Source organism: Sminthopsis crassicaudata, chromosome 2 (genome assembly GCF_048593235.1).
Source record: "Sminthopsis crassicaudata isolate SCR6 chromosome 2, ASM4859323v1, whole genome shotgun sequence".
Taxonomy (NCBI): Eukaryota; Metazoa; Chordata; class Mammalia; order Dasyuromorphia; family Dasyuridae; genus Sminthopsis; species Sminthopsis crassicaudata.
The window spans coordinates 377,135,027-377,148,309 of record NC_133618.1 but is presented as its reverse complement, the minus strand read 5'-3'; the positions used below and the strand labels follow the sequence as shown (position 1 = coordinate 377,148,309).

Below are 13,283 nucleotides of genomic sequence, written 5' to 3'. Positions count from 1 at the left end.
TTTTAAAGGACTTCAGAAGTCCAGTCAATGCAATGACCAATGATTCTATAGGAATAATGATGAAACATGCTAGCCCACCTTTTAACAGTGTGGTGATGAATGAGACATAAATTGTATTGACCAAGGTAGGAATTTACTTGAATATGTATATTTGATACAAAGTTTTCTTTTCTTTCAGTTGGGTGAGGGTGAGGCATGAGAGAAACTAGTGATAAAGTTACCAAAATGAAGGGAGTAGAAAAAAGAAAAAAAAAAGTGGGTCATTTGAAACATTGGGAAAAAATGCAAAGAAGAGCAGAAAGATCAGCAGAAAACAATCAGGGCAACTTTGAAAAAAAAAAAAGTTGAATGTGTTGTGTTTTTGGAAGAAGAAAGATATCCATGGCACAAATTTATGGCTGCAAATGTAATTTTCCTTTTCTGTTTTCTTCTCTATATGGAAATGCTCATCTTATTAATGTTTAAGTTCAGATTTTAAAAATCATTTAAATGTACTTCCTTTCATTCTTTGCAGACTATGGCTATGGTATATAGCATATGCTATCAGATTTGACAGATGTATTAATTGGTTTTGCTGAACTGTTTTTTTCCCTTTGATTATTTCTTATAAGGGATAACTCAATGAGAAGAGAAGAAAAGGATATACTCCAACATGAAAGTGATATAAAACCAGAAAAACACATATAAACAAAAAATTATTTAGTTCCATACATTCTAATCCAGCAAATTTTTGATATGCCATTATTTACGTTAGTTACAAAATAAAATGAAAATTCCCTAATCCTGGGGGGGGGGGAGGGGGAAGGCTGCACTTTTTTTAAACTAAGCAGAAGGCACTGAGGAAACCATGCCCTTATAAACAAAGCAAATGGCAGCTTGGAGAGACCTTAGTTATGTGCTTATCATTAAAAATATCTAGTAGTAGAATTTATACAGCAGCACTTATCTGACATGATAAGTAAGAAACAACACTTTAAAAAACAAAATAAATAGTGCCTAAGTGAAACACTGCTTGCTATTATTAGGAAATATAGATGATATAAAAGCAAAATAAAAATGTCTTGGATTTTTAAAAAATGCACCACTTTTAAGTATCCAGAATGCTACTGGGTTCCTCACTCTATATTCCTCATCTCCCCTTCCAAGCATAGAACAGAGCCCTGGATCTTAAGTGACGGTCTGATTCCCCGGTCAAGCTTCTAAATGCGGAGGCTAGATCAATATAACTAGAGGCTAGACCTCAGGCAACTAACTCATTTAACCTTTCACCTGCTCCCCAAGCAAAGAATTAATGACAGATAAGGCAGAGATAAATAGACTCATCCCAAAGCCTTCCATTGAAATCTAGGATTTTAACAGGCTTCCCACAACTGGAGTCTGTAATGTTTTATGTGGTAGAGCTCTACATTTGGAGCCAGGAGACAAGCTTGGGTTCATATTTGAGCTCTCACACTACTATGTGACCATGGGGAAATCATTTCACTTCACTGAACCTAAAATCCCTCACCTATGAAATAGAAATGACAATCCCTCCTCTACCAACCTTATGAGTGTGTTGTGATTAAAATGATGGAAGTGACATATATTTGTTCAGTCATTTCTTAACTAGTGAATATACCACTAGCATCCAGTTCTTTAATATTTCTCTAATATGTATCCTTTTCATCTTTTTAGAAAAATGTTTTTGTGGCATATGTTCAATAATAGTATCACTGAGTCAGAGTATATGCAGTTTAGTGAAAGTGGGAGTACCAAAAGTGACTTTTTATTCCAAAGTGCTTTTCAAAATAGCTGAATTAATTCATAGCTCTACCAATAGTGTATTAGTGTATTTGCTTTGTAAATCTGAAAATGCTGTAAGAAATGGAAGCAATGATAAATACTACAACCTATTAAAAGGCTGTCCTACAATAGAAGGAGTGCTGAACTCAGAAGACTGAATTTGGAGCTAACTCTAAGGTCAAATGCTAACTCTGCCGCTTACTGTAACCAATGCAATTTTGGGCAAATCACTTCATTTCTCTTCACCTGTAAAATGAGGGGGTCGGACTAATAGACTTCATAGAAGTCCCTTCTAGCTCTTGATCAATAATCCCTTATCTGGATCTGTGTTTTACCTCTATCATTTTTTTAAAAATCATACTGGTTTCTCTCTCCCTCCATTGAAAAGTAAGGTCTTAAGAGGATATGTTTCTCCATCTTTGTATTTCTAGTGTCAAAAGGGCAATGTTTGGCTAATAAATAAGTATTGAATTGTAATAAAAAAGCTGAGTTCTAAGTGAAGTCTGAAAGAGGGTAGGTATGAAAGTGTAACAGAAATCTTAGCTGCCCAACCTTTATCAAAAAACTAACCCTATTCTGAATGGCCAGGTTGAGGATTACAGTGACCGGAACTACCTTCACAAAGGATGCATTTCCAAAAGAAGAGCTCATTAGGAAAGAGAAAATGCTGGCGTTCGAGATCTGTGATAGGAAAAGGGCAGCTTTACCAGCTGCCACAGACAATAATGCTCTTGTGACTGGGAAGGGTGAGCTTGTGTTCCTTGTGAAGCTGTTAATTCAAAAGACAAGAGTTAACCTCCTTATATTACAACCCTAGAGTCAACAGAAAGACAGATTTGAGTAGACAATTAGACCTTCTTTTTCCCCTGACAGAAGACTGTCTATTTTTAGAAATGGGTCAACTTCCTCTCAGTGGCTGTGTTAACATGAGTATGTCTGTCAGCCCTGCCTATTTATATCTGGCTATTTTGCACCCAAGGATCTCCTCTCCATATGCCTCTTTGTGACAAATGCTCCACAAATTACAATCAGGAGAATATGGATGAAAATGGTGATGAGAATGGGGGAGATTGAGCAGACAGAAGAATGCTGAGTGAAAATGGTAAAAGTACATTAACTCACAGGCATTAAAAAGTCAATCTAACTTCATCAAGATATTACTCCCAAGTTGCTCACATTGTCACAGGTCAATGATGGGCCAATCTAAAAAAGGCAGATTTCTTTTATTATTCATTTTCAGTGCAATACCTCATGTGGCTTAGCACTTTTATACTTTTGTTATAAAGGAGGCAGTACAATCCACTGGAAAGATTTAGGAGCCAAGAGACCTGAACCTTAGTCTTAGCTTTTCAGTAACCTATTATTCAAAGGGGACCTAAAGGGATCATCTAATCCATCTCCATCTCACTTTACAAAAATAGAAAACTGAAACCAAAGTCAGGGAGTGACTTAGCCAAGTTCACAAAGTAAGTCCATTAGCAAAGGCATGAGTATGCCAGTGTCCCTGACCACGTTTCTTTCCACTTCAGCTTGCCATTCCTAATATAATGGCTCAGAAGAAATAGGTTGGTAAGACAAAGTATTGTAAGTATTACTTTTCTTGATTTTATACTTGAGGCAGCTCCAGCTCCAATGAAATGATTTCCCCACAGTAACAAGGCCAGAAGAATAAAAGCCAACATTTGAACTGGTCTCCAAGTATCTCCCCAGTGCAATGAGCTGCCCCTAGTAATAGCATCAGTCGTATGTAATAAGGATCTTTCAAAAGAGCCAAACAACTAACACTGTAACTCATCTTCACTCCGATTACTTTTGACAGAGCTAAGTGGACATTTCCACTAAGAGCTATAAAATACCACCATTTATCCAAAGAATTAAGTTTGTCAACAATAGTTTCTGGTAACAAAGGTCTTTCCAGAGAGGAGGGTATCAGACTCCTATTTACAGAGAATACAACACTTTGTCAGTATGGCTGGGAAATGATTATTGCTCTAGTAGCTCAGATCAGGAATCCAGATACAGGAAAATGAGGATGGTAAAAGTCCAGGATAGTGTCACTAGTAAATCCCATAAAAGTCATCAATTCCCTTACAAGTCTTGTGAAGCTATAGTGCCTTAAATCACAATAAGAAGGGACTACAGGAAAGACAAAACACAATCAACAATGCTCTTCAAATATGTGATTTATGAGAGACAGCAATAACTACCAAAAAAGGAAACTATTTGCATACTCAGTCTTAATTTTAATTCTCAGAAAAGTAGCATTGGAGAGGATCTCAGACTCATATAACTTATGGCTATTAGATGATTCCTAGAAAATGGAAATAATGTGCCTCCAACAAAAGCTTTCTCTTAAGATGATAGACATCTAAAAGTGCAATCTGCATCCAGAAAGAAAACTATGGAGGCTGAATGTAGATCAAAGCATAGTATTTTCACCTTTTTGTTGTTGTTTGCTTGTTTTTTTCCCTTTTGATCTGATTTTTCTTGCAGAGCATGATGAATATGGAACTATGTTTAGAAGAATTGCACAGGTTTAACCTATATCTGATTGTTTGCTATCTGGGGGGAGGGGGGTGGGGAATAAAGAGGGAAAGAAGGGGAGAAGAAGAAAATTTGGAACCCAAGGTTTTGCAAAGGTGAATGTTGAAAACTATCTTTGCATGTATTTGGAAAAAAAAAAAATTATACTTAAAAAAAGACAATGTGGTACAATGAAAAAAAATTGTGTATATCCAACCTCAATGATCCAAAAAGGTTTAACCTCAGACATATAACATTAAACTGGAGAAAACCTTAAATTTATAAAAGTAAAGAATATCAGAATTGGAAGAGATCATGCACTTCCAATCCAACAACCTAAAGGATAAATGAAAGCCCTCAAAATGAAATAACCTAACACTACACAGTGAGTTAAAATAATTTACCTTTGTTTCAGTTTCTTAAAAATCAATAGAAGAAATTTACAATACTTAAAATAATCCAGATGTTGGAGTAAATAGACAATTCGGTTGTACTTCATTTAATTGCATAATGTGGCACTTTAATTGTTTTCTAATTGTTTCTTGTGTTATCCATCTTGTCTCTCCAGAGACTAGAACCATTTCTTACACTTTCACAATTTCAATAGAACCCCAACCAGTATTTAAAATGTTGATGTTTAATAAATACCTTCACAAGGATTAAAGTAAATATGGATAACAGTGGGATAATATTGCCCCATTTAGCTAGTTAACAGTAACTGAAGTCTTAGAAAGGACTTTAAGGTACAAAAAGATTGTATGTAGGGTTAGCTATTATTTTAAAACAAATGCCTATGAAGATCCTTTTGCTCCATTTTTATTGAGAAGCAAAACCTAATATATATTGATAGAATTGGTTTTCAGATTGCTTTATATTTGTTTTTGTTTGTGCTCAGTGGGGAAAGGAAGATGGAAGGATAAGTGAATAAAAAATATTCAATACTTGAAAATAAATTTTTAAAAAGCATCATTGCATCATTTCTATGCTAATAAAGTTCTTTCTCATTTATTTTAGCACTGAGTTTTTAAGAGCTAGATTGTGAGGCCCCTTTAAAAAAAATCCAAGGTGCCTGCCACATAACAAAACCTCAACAAATAGTTGTCGATTCATTAATTTGTTCAATCTCAGTTCATAAAAAGTTTCCAGGAGTTGCATTATTGTATAAGAAATAGTGTTAATAAACCTTTACTACTCAAGATTCAGTTGAGGACAACCCAACACCTCATATGCCCCAAAGCATTCAAAGTAGTAGTACACCAGACCTGTTAATGTTAGTGATATATTCATTTGGAAATTGTAATGAGACAATGGTCCAAACCTAATTTTAGTTGGAATGCTTTCTAGTGTTCCCAACATTTTTTCATCAAATAATGAATTCTTATTTCAGGTGCTTAGGTTTACTGAACACTATACTATTATCATTTGCTTCTGAACATGGTATCTAATCTACTGTTCTATTTTTAACCAGCATTATATAATTTTGCTAACTACTACTTTGTGTATATAGTTTGAAGTTTGATACTGTGAGGTCTTTAGCTACATTTCTTGCTTTATATAAACTAACCAAATCATTGATATTTCCTCTGTCAAGTTGATCATTTCTTAGAATTATGTCATAGTTATATCATATAAATCAGTATAATGTAACCCTAAATCTGCTGATCCAAATAGATTGAGCTCCATGGAGGAATCAAAATGTTACAAGTGGTAGGAGCCTTAGAAATTATATAGTTCAATTCCTCCTCTTAAAGAAGAGGAAATCAAAGAGCAAGAAGAAGGAAGTACATTTACTTGCTATATAGCCATAAGGATGCCATTTAACCTCCCCATATTACCAGGTAACTCTTTAAGACTTCTAAGTTGTAGAATGGAGTGTAAATCCTTGGCAGAGTGAATAGGACCAGTGAATATAGTGCTGTCAAGATATGGTCAAATTTGGTCTTAGATATATACTAGCTTTGTGACCTGGGATAAGTCATTGAACTGTCTCAGTTTTCTTGATTGTCAATGAAGAGAACAATAGTGCTTATATCCCAGAGTGGTTGTAAAGATGAAATGAGATAATATTTATTAAGTACTTAGTATAGTGCCTGGTACATAGTAAGAGCTATGTAATTGCTATTATTGGTAGTGGTGGTAATGGTGGTGGTAGTAATAGTGATGGTGGTAGTGATAATAGTATTACCCAAACAGGGAATTTTGTCACTGGGGGTTCCCTTTACCAATTAAATGGTCTGAACAACAACAATAACAACAAAAATTAAACCACATTATCTATTTTATGCCTAATTTATCCAACATCATTGGAGAAATGATCTATTATATATATAGCATTTCCCTGATAATTGGATTAATCATTTAAGTATCCCAAATTGTTTGTATTTTCAGCATTTTAAAAAAGAAAATGACTGTAAATTTTGTCATGTACTTCCTTCAGCCTTCTTATATGTAAATTCTGAATAGAATTGAGCCTTAGTAACTCAGGATGGTGAGAATTGAGTCAGATTATAAAGAGCTACAATGTCGAACAAAGAAGTTGTATTTTCCTTTAGAACCAAGAGGGAGCAAAATTACCCATGCATATATCTAGTAAATAAAAACTATTAAAATTAAAAAGAATCAAGAGGGAGCCCCTGGAACATTTAGAGTACAAGAGGGACATGGTCAAACCTGTGTGTGTGTGTGTTCTTACTGAAGAGTAAAAGAGTAATTATTATTAAAGAATAGGCAAGAGCTTAGCAGGCAAAGATGCAGATCAGAAGAAGCCATTGTAAGGAAAAAGAATCGATCAAATAAAGGTAGGAAACCTGAATCTGTCTATGTCCAATATGTAAAAAGAGTATAGGAATCCTGAAGGTAAGTAGTGGAGGTAAAGCTGGAAAAGTTGACTGATATCAGATGATAGAAGGCATTGAATGTCAGCCCAAAGGATTTATTCAGTAGACATTGGGGGACTATCAAGGTTTTAGGCCAATGAATTAATGTAATGTAATCAGATCATCACTGATTATGTTTACAAAAAGAAAAAAAAAGCCTTATCTAACCATGGCCATTAATGTTTGCTGACCTTTGTTCACTAGACTAGGTTATGTTTTGGAAGTGTAACATGTAGTAAGCTTAGGACTTGGCCTTCTTTCTATGCTGAAATACACCAAATAAAGGGTTCATTCAGAGTGGTTTCTTTTTAAACAAAGTAGCAGAGAAATAAAGACCTTTATCTTTATCCATTACTTTCCTCTCTGTTGAACCAACACAAATAGGGTTTGTCCTGTTCTTTTTCCTTTCTCAAAGTTTTAATAAAGTTTCAATTAGTAAGTAATCCCATTTGAGCAATAGTAAAGTTTCTCCAATTTAACAGAGATGGACACAAAATCATGGCTTCAAAGAAAAAAAGTAATTAGGTCATAGATATAGCATAAGAAGGGGCACCTCCAGGTCTTTCAGACCAACTCCCTCATTTATAAAGTAATTAAGACCCAGGAAATGACCTGCCCATAATTACATAGGTAGAAAATGCAATCAGATCTCATGATCTGAACACAGAGATCACCACAAAAATAAGTGGCCATTTTCTCCAGTCATTAACCTAATTTACTGGATTTTTTAAAGCTCTTCTGTCAGAATTTGCTATTCTGATACCAACACTAAGATCCATCTAGTTAAGCTGATAGAACACAAGAGCAGTTCATGACAGTAGAGTCTTGGGCTCTGCTGCCCATCCTGTCCCTGACTGTATGCTCTTGAAAGGGTTGCTTTCTCTCTATGGGACTGCTGAGAAATGAAGTGCTTGGAATAAATATTGTTTATTGTTCTTATTAGTTCCAACATTCTATGCCTGTCTAGTCTCAAAACTGATTCAAATCAAATTTCCTTCTGTCAATGCAAAAATGCCAGAGAAAAAGGTACATGTGCCTATATATTCAAAAGATTTTCTCTATTCATTTTTTATGGATACCGATCCCATCTCCAAAGTAAAATGATTTAAATTTTTTTCTTACAAGAATCAGATATTCTACAGATGTATGCATATCATTATCTTGGGACTTTGTGGGTTTGTTTTTACTCACAGACAAGCATCTATTCAAATGCACAGTTAAGAGCATCACAATGTATACGTTAACTCACAACCTAAATAGTAAACAGTACCCCCGAGGATGTAAAGTCCAGTTTGCTTAGAGGTGCTAATAGGTCACCATAATTTTCTTGACCCTGTCTAACAAACAGAAAACTAAAGAGAAAGGATTATATGGTTTGATGAAATTACATGCCCTAGATGGGAATTTAAAGCAGTTCAATTCTCAGGCCCTCCAGCTAGAGAACAAGATGAGTCACCATGCATATCAGAATGAATTCTTAGCTTCACAGAGCTATAGAGCATCTACATTAGAAGAAAATCTGAAATCATTCAGTCCAACACCCACACATGCAAGTAAGTGCCCTCAGCACAATGGTGCAGCAGTCTGCTATCATGAAAACTTCTTTCTTTATACTCACTGTATGGTTTTTGTGAATTTTGTGTGTGTGTGTGTGTGTGAGACTTTTGTGAAATTTTTAGACCTTCTGGATGTTATAGATAAATGTGAAGATGATGTCAGGTGATTCCCTGGCTTTTGTGCCAAGTGGATTTGGATTCTAAATCTGGCTAACTCACCCTTGTGAAACCATGACCAAATTAATTATCAAATGAGGATAATGCTACCTGCTGTGCCTCTTTTACTGAACTGTTGTTACTCAGTTAAACTTAATTTCACCCTTCTAGCACTGAGTTCCATACACTACAGGAGCTTAATATATGTATTGATAAAGCAAATAACAGATGTAAAAGTGCAATTATATCATGCTATACTACAAAGAGATAAGAAATCATCATTATAAATGAACCATCCAAAAGATATTCTAACAAGAAAAGTCAGTGAATTAAATTCAAACCCTAAGTATTTACTATGTGCATACATAAGAAGGAATTACAGATCCATTTTGGGAGGTGGGTGACAACTCATTAGTGAGACTGGAGAAAACCCAGAGGCTGGAATAAGAAGTAGGCAATCTACCTACCTTTCGACAATCAAGCACTGTTCACTCCTTCAAAGGAAACTTGAAGCTGTGTATTTTATAAAGTGTTTTAGAATTTTTGTTTTTGTTTGTCCAGTGATGGGAAAGGATAATTAAGACACTAACAGGCAGAAATGCTATCCTGCCAAGTAAATAGCATCCAACTGAAAACAAAAAGGAGTTGAACAATGAAAGATCTCTAGTATGTAACATTTAAACCAAACTTTTTACCAGGCCAAATAAAAGAATAATAATTCATTTTTTCATTTAAGAACTGCTATTAAAACTACCTAGATCTCTAGAGTAATTTCTCTCGCTTCTGCTTCAGTTAAAAGAAGGGGTTGTATTGAAAGGTATTAAAGTGCCCTCCCATTTCCAACAAATCAGGATTCCTCAATTTACAGTCCTGCCACTCCCTACCCCACCCCACATACAGGCATTTTACTAGATAATCAGAAATATCAAATCTTGATTTCTAGGCTTAAGCAACTACAGAGAAATTCTTTTCATCACAGGAGCTGCTATCCTAAAATATAAAATAAAATAATCTTCATTAGTTATCCAAAATACCATTTAAAGAACACCAGAAAAGCTGAGTTTAATCTTCACCTGCAGGCAAATAGTTTAGAATAGCCACCAGAAGCCGGAACTGAGCAGCCAAAAATGTGGAAGAACGAGGAACTACCATCCCTGCTCTGAAGGGGAGGAGAAAGGAAAGCCAGCCATAAACACCCTGGAAAGTAAGAAGCATCGCTTTAAAAAGAGGGAACAGGCTGTGACAGGCATTTACTGATCTGAAATCCCAAGGTTTTCTCCAGGAAAAAATTGATCCAAAAGTTATTAGCATAGGATAACAATTTTGTTGTTTTCCTCCTCTCATGATTTTCTATGTATAAAAAGTAAAAACACTTATATTAAAGTTGAATCCAATCCTAGGCACCTAATGAAGGCAGTAATAACAAAAAGAAACTGCCTTCATTTTCTAAGAGACCCTGGGCAACTCAAAAAAATCTCAGAGCTTATTAACTACAATCTATAATCAATAAAAGAATTCCTTTCCAATATCCTTGACAAATGAGTGGATCATTTGAGCTTCGATAATTTCTGTGATTGAAAACCATTACACCTCCTAAAATAGTCCATAGCACTCTTCAGAGGCACTTATTTGCCAGGAATTTTTTTCCCTTTGTATCAAGTCTCCTGTCAGTTGCTTCCACCAAGTGCTCCTACTTTTGTCCCCCAGGGCAAGCAGAACAAGCCTAATCTTTCCTACCTTTAGAACATTTGAACAGAGGAACAAAGTCTTTCCTTTTCACACCTCGATACCTTCCCCTAAACTAAGACTGTCACCTATTCAGGCATCTCTTGAATGTGCTGTGACAATCACAAATTCCCTCCATTTCTTCATCTGGAAAATGGGGCTATCCCTATTTGATTGCTTGCCCCACAGAAGCAAATGAGATATTTGATGTAAAAATACTTTATAACCTAATATTATTGATAACACTCTTTGCTAGAGGGTACTATATGTGTGCATATATTTACACAGGCCTATGCATGTATGTATAGAAATATTCACATATATCACAAATGTGAGTTGAAACACTCAAGACATTTCTTTATTCTCATAAACCAAAATAGTGTTTATAAAAAAGCATTGGAAATGAACACTCATACTATAACACAGCATAACCCTTATAAATGATAAGCATATTTATTATTTTATTTCAATCTTAAAATTCCAGTTTTGCTATTATCAAAGCCGTGCTTCCCACAAAAGTAACATGCAGGATGTTTTAAATTGTATTCCAGACTAAAGTGGCCTTCAGTTTCAGGTTAGGATGTCAACAAAGACAGGAGGAATTCAACATCAGCCTAAACTCTGGGCCTTCTTTGCATTTTCTCTAAAAGTAATTTCCTTGCCTGGAGCAAATAATCCCAGAACTGAATGGGCTTTAGGCTCCGGGCTCCAGACTCCAGGTTCCAGGCCCCAAGCTAAATCCCCTCACAATTACCGTGGCCTCTCACCCACCCACCATTCCCTAGGGAAGGTGGAAAAATTCTAAACCTGACTAAAATCCCCAGAATCTTAACCTTTGTTATGGGGTTGGATCAGACCTCCCCACCAAATCAAGATTTTTCCTTCGCTGGCTAAGCTTATCCCTTTATTAAACTTAAAGACAAACATGCCCATGCCATTGTCACAAACCCAATCACCCACTTCACGCCGTAAATCTACGCGTGGCCCGCCCACATGGTATTCCAGGAAAATATAAACAGTGTGACAGGAGACAGTTTGAACATCAGGTTAACTCCCATTGAGAGCAATGCAAAATTGAAAAAGGAAATTGACTTGTGGATCAGGGAGAGAAGAGGCAGAGATGGCAGCAGAGAGGGATCAGGGGTTAACTGGCTCTCTTAAGGTAACAGGTGAAACCAGGGAGAGCAGCAATCTCTGTCTTCTTCAGGGATCCAAGCCCTCTACCGACCAGACAACCCAAGGGACTCCAAAGAGAGAACATTACTTCGGGTCTTGAACTCAAAAGGGAACAGAGCATTCCAAGTCCAGATCAACACCCACACCCACATGCTTCACACAAACGCCCACTCACAAAAGTGGCCACTCCTACAGCCCATTACGAGTCTTTTAAGTCTAGTAAAGAGCAGGCAATCTAGCCGAAGTTAAGAACAGCGCCCTAAATTCCCAAGTATGGAAAACTCATTTTGAAGAATTGTCCCAGGGAAACCTAAATCCCGAGGAATTTCCAAAACTCGAACTTTCCCCCCCTAGCGGGAGTTCCCCCAGAGCACTTTCACTACCGGTTTCTAAGACTTCCAGACCTCCTGGGGAGAGGAAAGAAAGAGCCGGCTTCTTACCGTTGAGTCCATTGGAGATGCTCCGATGGTGCAGGGGCGCGGACAGGTCGTCCAAGGATCTTCGGGTGGCTCCGGCCTTGGCGTCCGCCGCTTTGTGAGGAGGGGGCGCGGGGGCAGCGGGTTGCTGCGGCTGCTGCGGGCCTGGCGGCGGCAGGTGCCCGTGAGGGTGCAGCGGGTGGTGGTGGTGGTCTGGACTGCCGCCGCTGCCCGTACTAGATGTGCTGCTGCCATCGCCCACGTCGCGGGGCCCCGCACCGCCGGCGCCCCCCGCCAGGTTGGTGAGACTAGCCTGGCTGTCGATGGAGCTGCGGGAGCCGGCGCCGCTGCGCTCTTCGTCCAGCATGAGCACGATCTCCTTGAGCTCCAGGTTCTCCCGCACCAGGGCCTCCTGGCGGGCCTCCAACTCGCGCAGCTTCTGCTGGGACAGGGCCACCTCCTTCCACAGCACGCCGGCCGTGTGGCGACCGAAGCGCTGCCACTCGCGCGACAGCTTCTTGCCTTTTTGCCGGTCGTCGTCCAGAAAGCAACAGAGCTCCCGCAGCTCGTGGTTGTCGTCCTGCAGTTTCTGATTGACCTCCTTGAGGCTGCGGATCTCGTGGAGGTGCAATTGCAGCCTCCGGTTTACGTCCTTCATCAGGTTCCCGTGTTCCACCATGAGGCCCATCTTCTCGCCCTCTGCCCGCCGCAGCCGACGAGCCAGCTCCTCTTTGCTCCAGCGTAGCAGCTCTTCGTCTGGAACCTTGCTCAGATCTTCCTTACCCGACCCTTCCGACGTGTTTTTAGCCATCTCGGTCCCGAGGGGGAGGCTCTGGACACCTTCAGGTGGGGAGGAGGAGAGAAGTGACTTTTTTCCTCCTCCTCCCCTCTCTCTCTCGTTCCTTGTATTAGCTCCCAGATCACCGGTGCATCTCGGCTAAGTTGTGCTATTCTCCCCTTCCAATACACTAGCACCAAGGAACACCTCTGCCTTGGGTGGGAAAGGCAGACAGACTCCCCCAGCGCTCCTTCCCCCGGCCCGGAGGCGGGGTGAGAGCAAGAGCCGGCACCTG

General features: G+C 38.4%; 1 protein-coding gene across 2 annotated transcripts in view; it reads right to left on the bottom strand.

The window, feature by feature from the left end:
• The window catches only part of CCDC85C (coiled-coil domain containing 85C), a 182,867-nt gene extending 169,846 nt beyond the window's left edge, over positions 1-13,021 (bottom strand). For both annotated transcript variants that reach the window (XM_074291336.1, XM_074291337.1), the window contains exon 1: positions 12,235-13,021. In XM_074291336.1, the coding sequence (XP_074147437.1) occupies positions 12,235-13,021 (787 nt within the window). The remainder of the gene's footprint in view (positions 1-12,234) is intronic.
• Between the last annotated feature and the right edge of the window lie 262 nt (positions 13,022-13,283).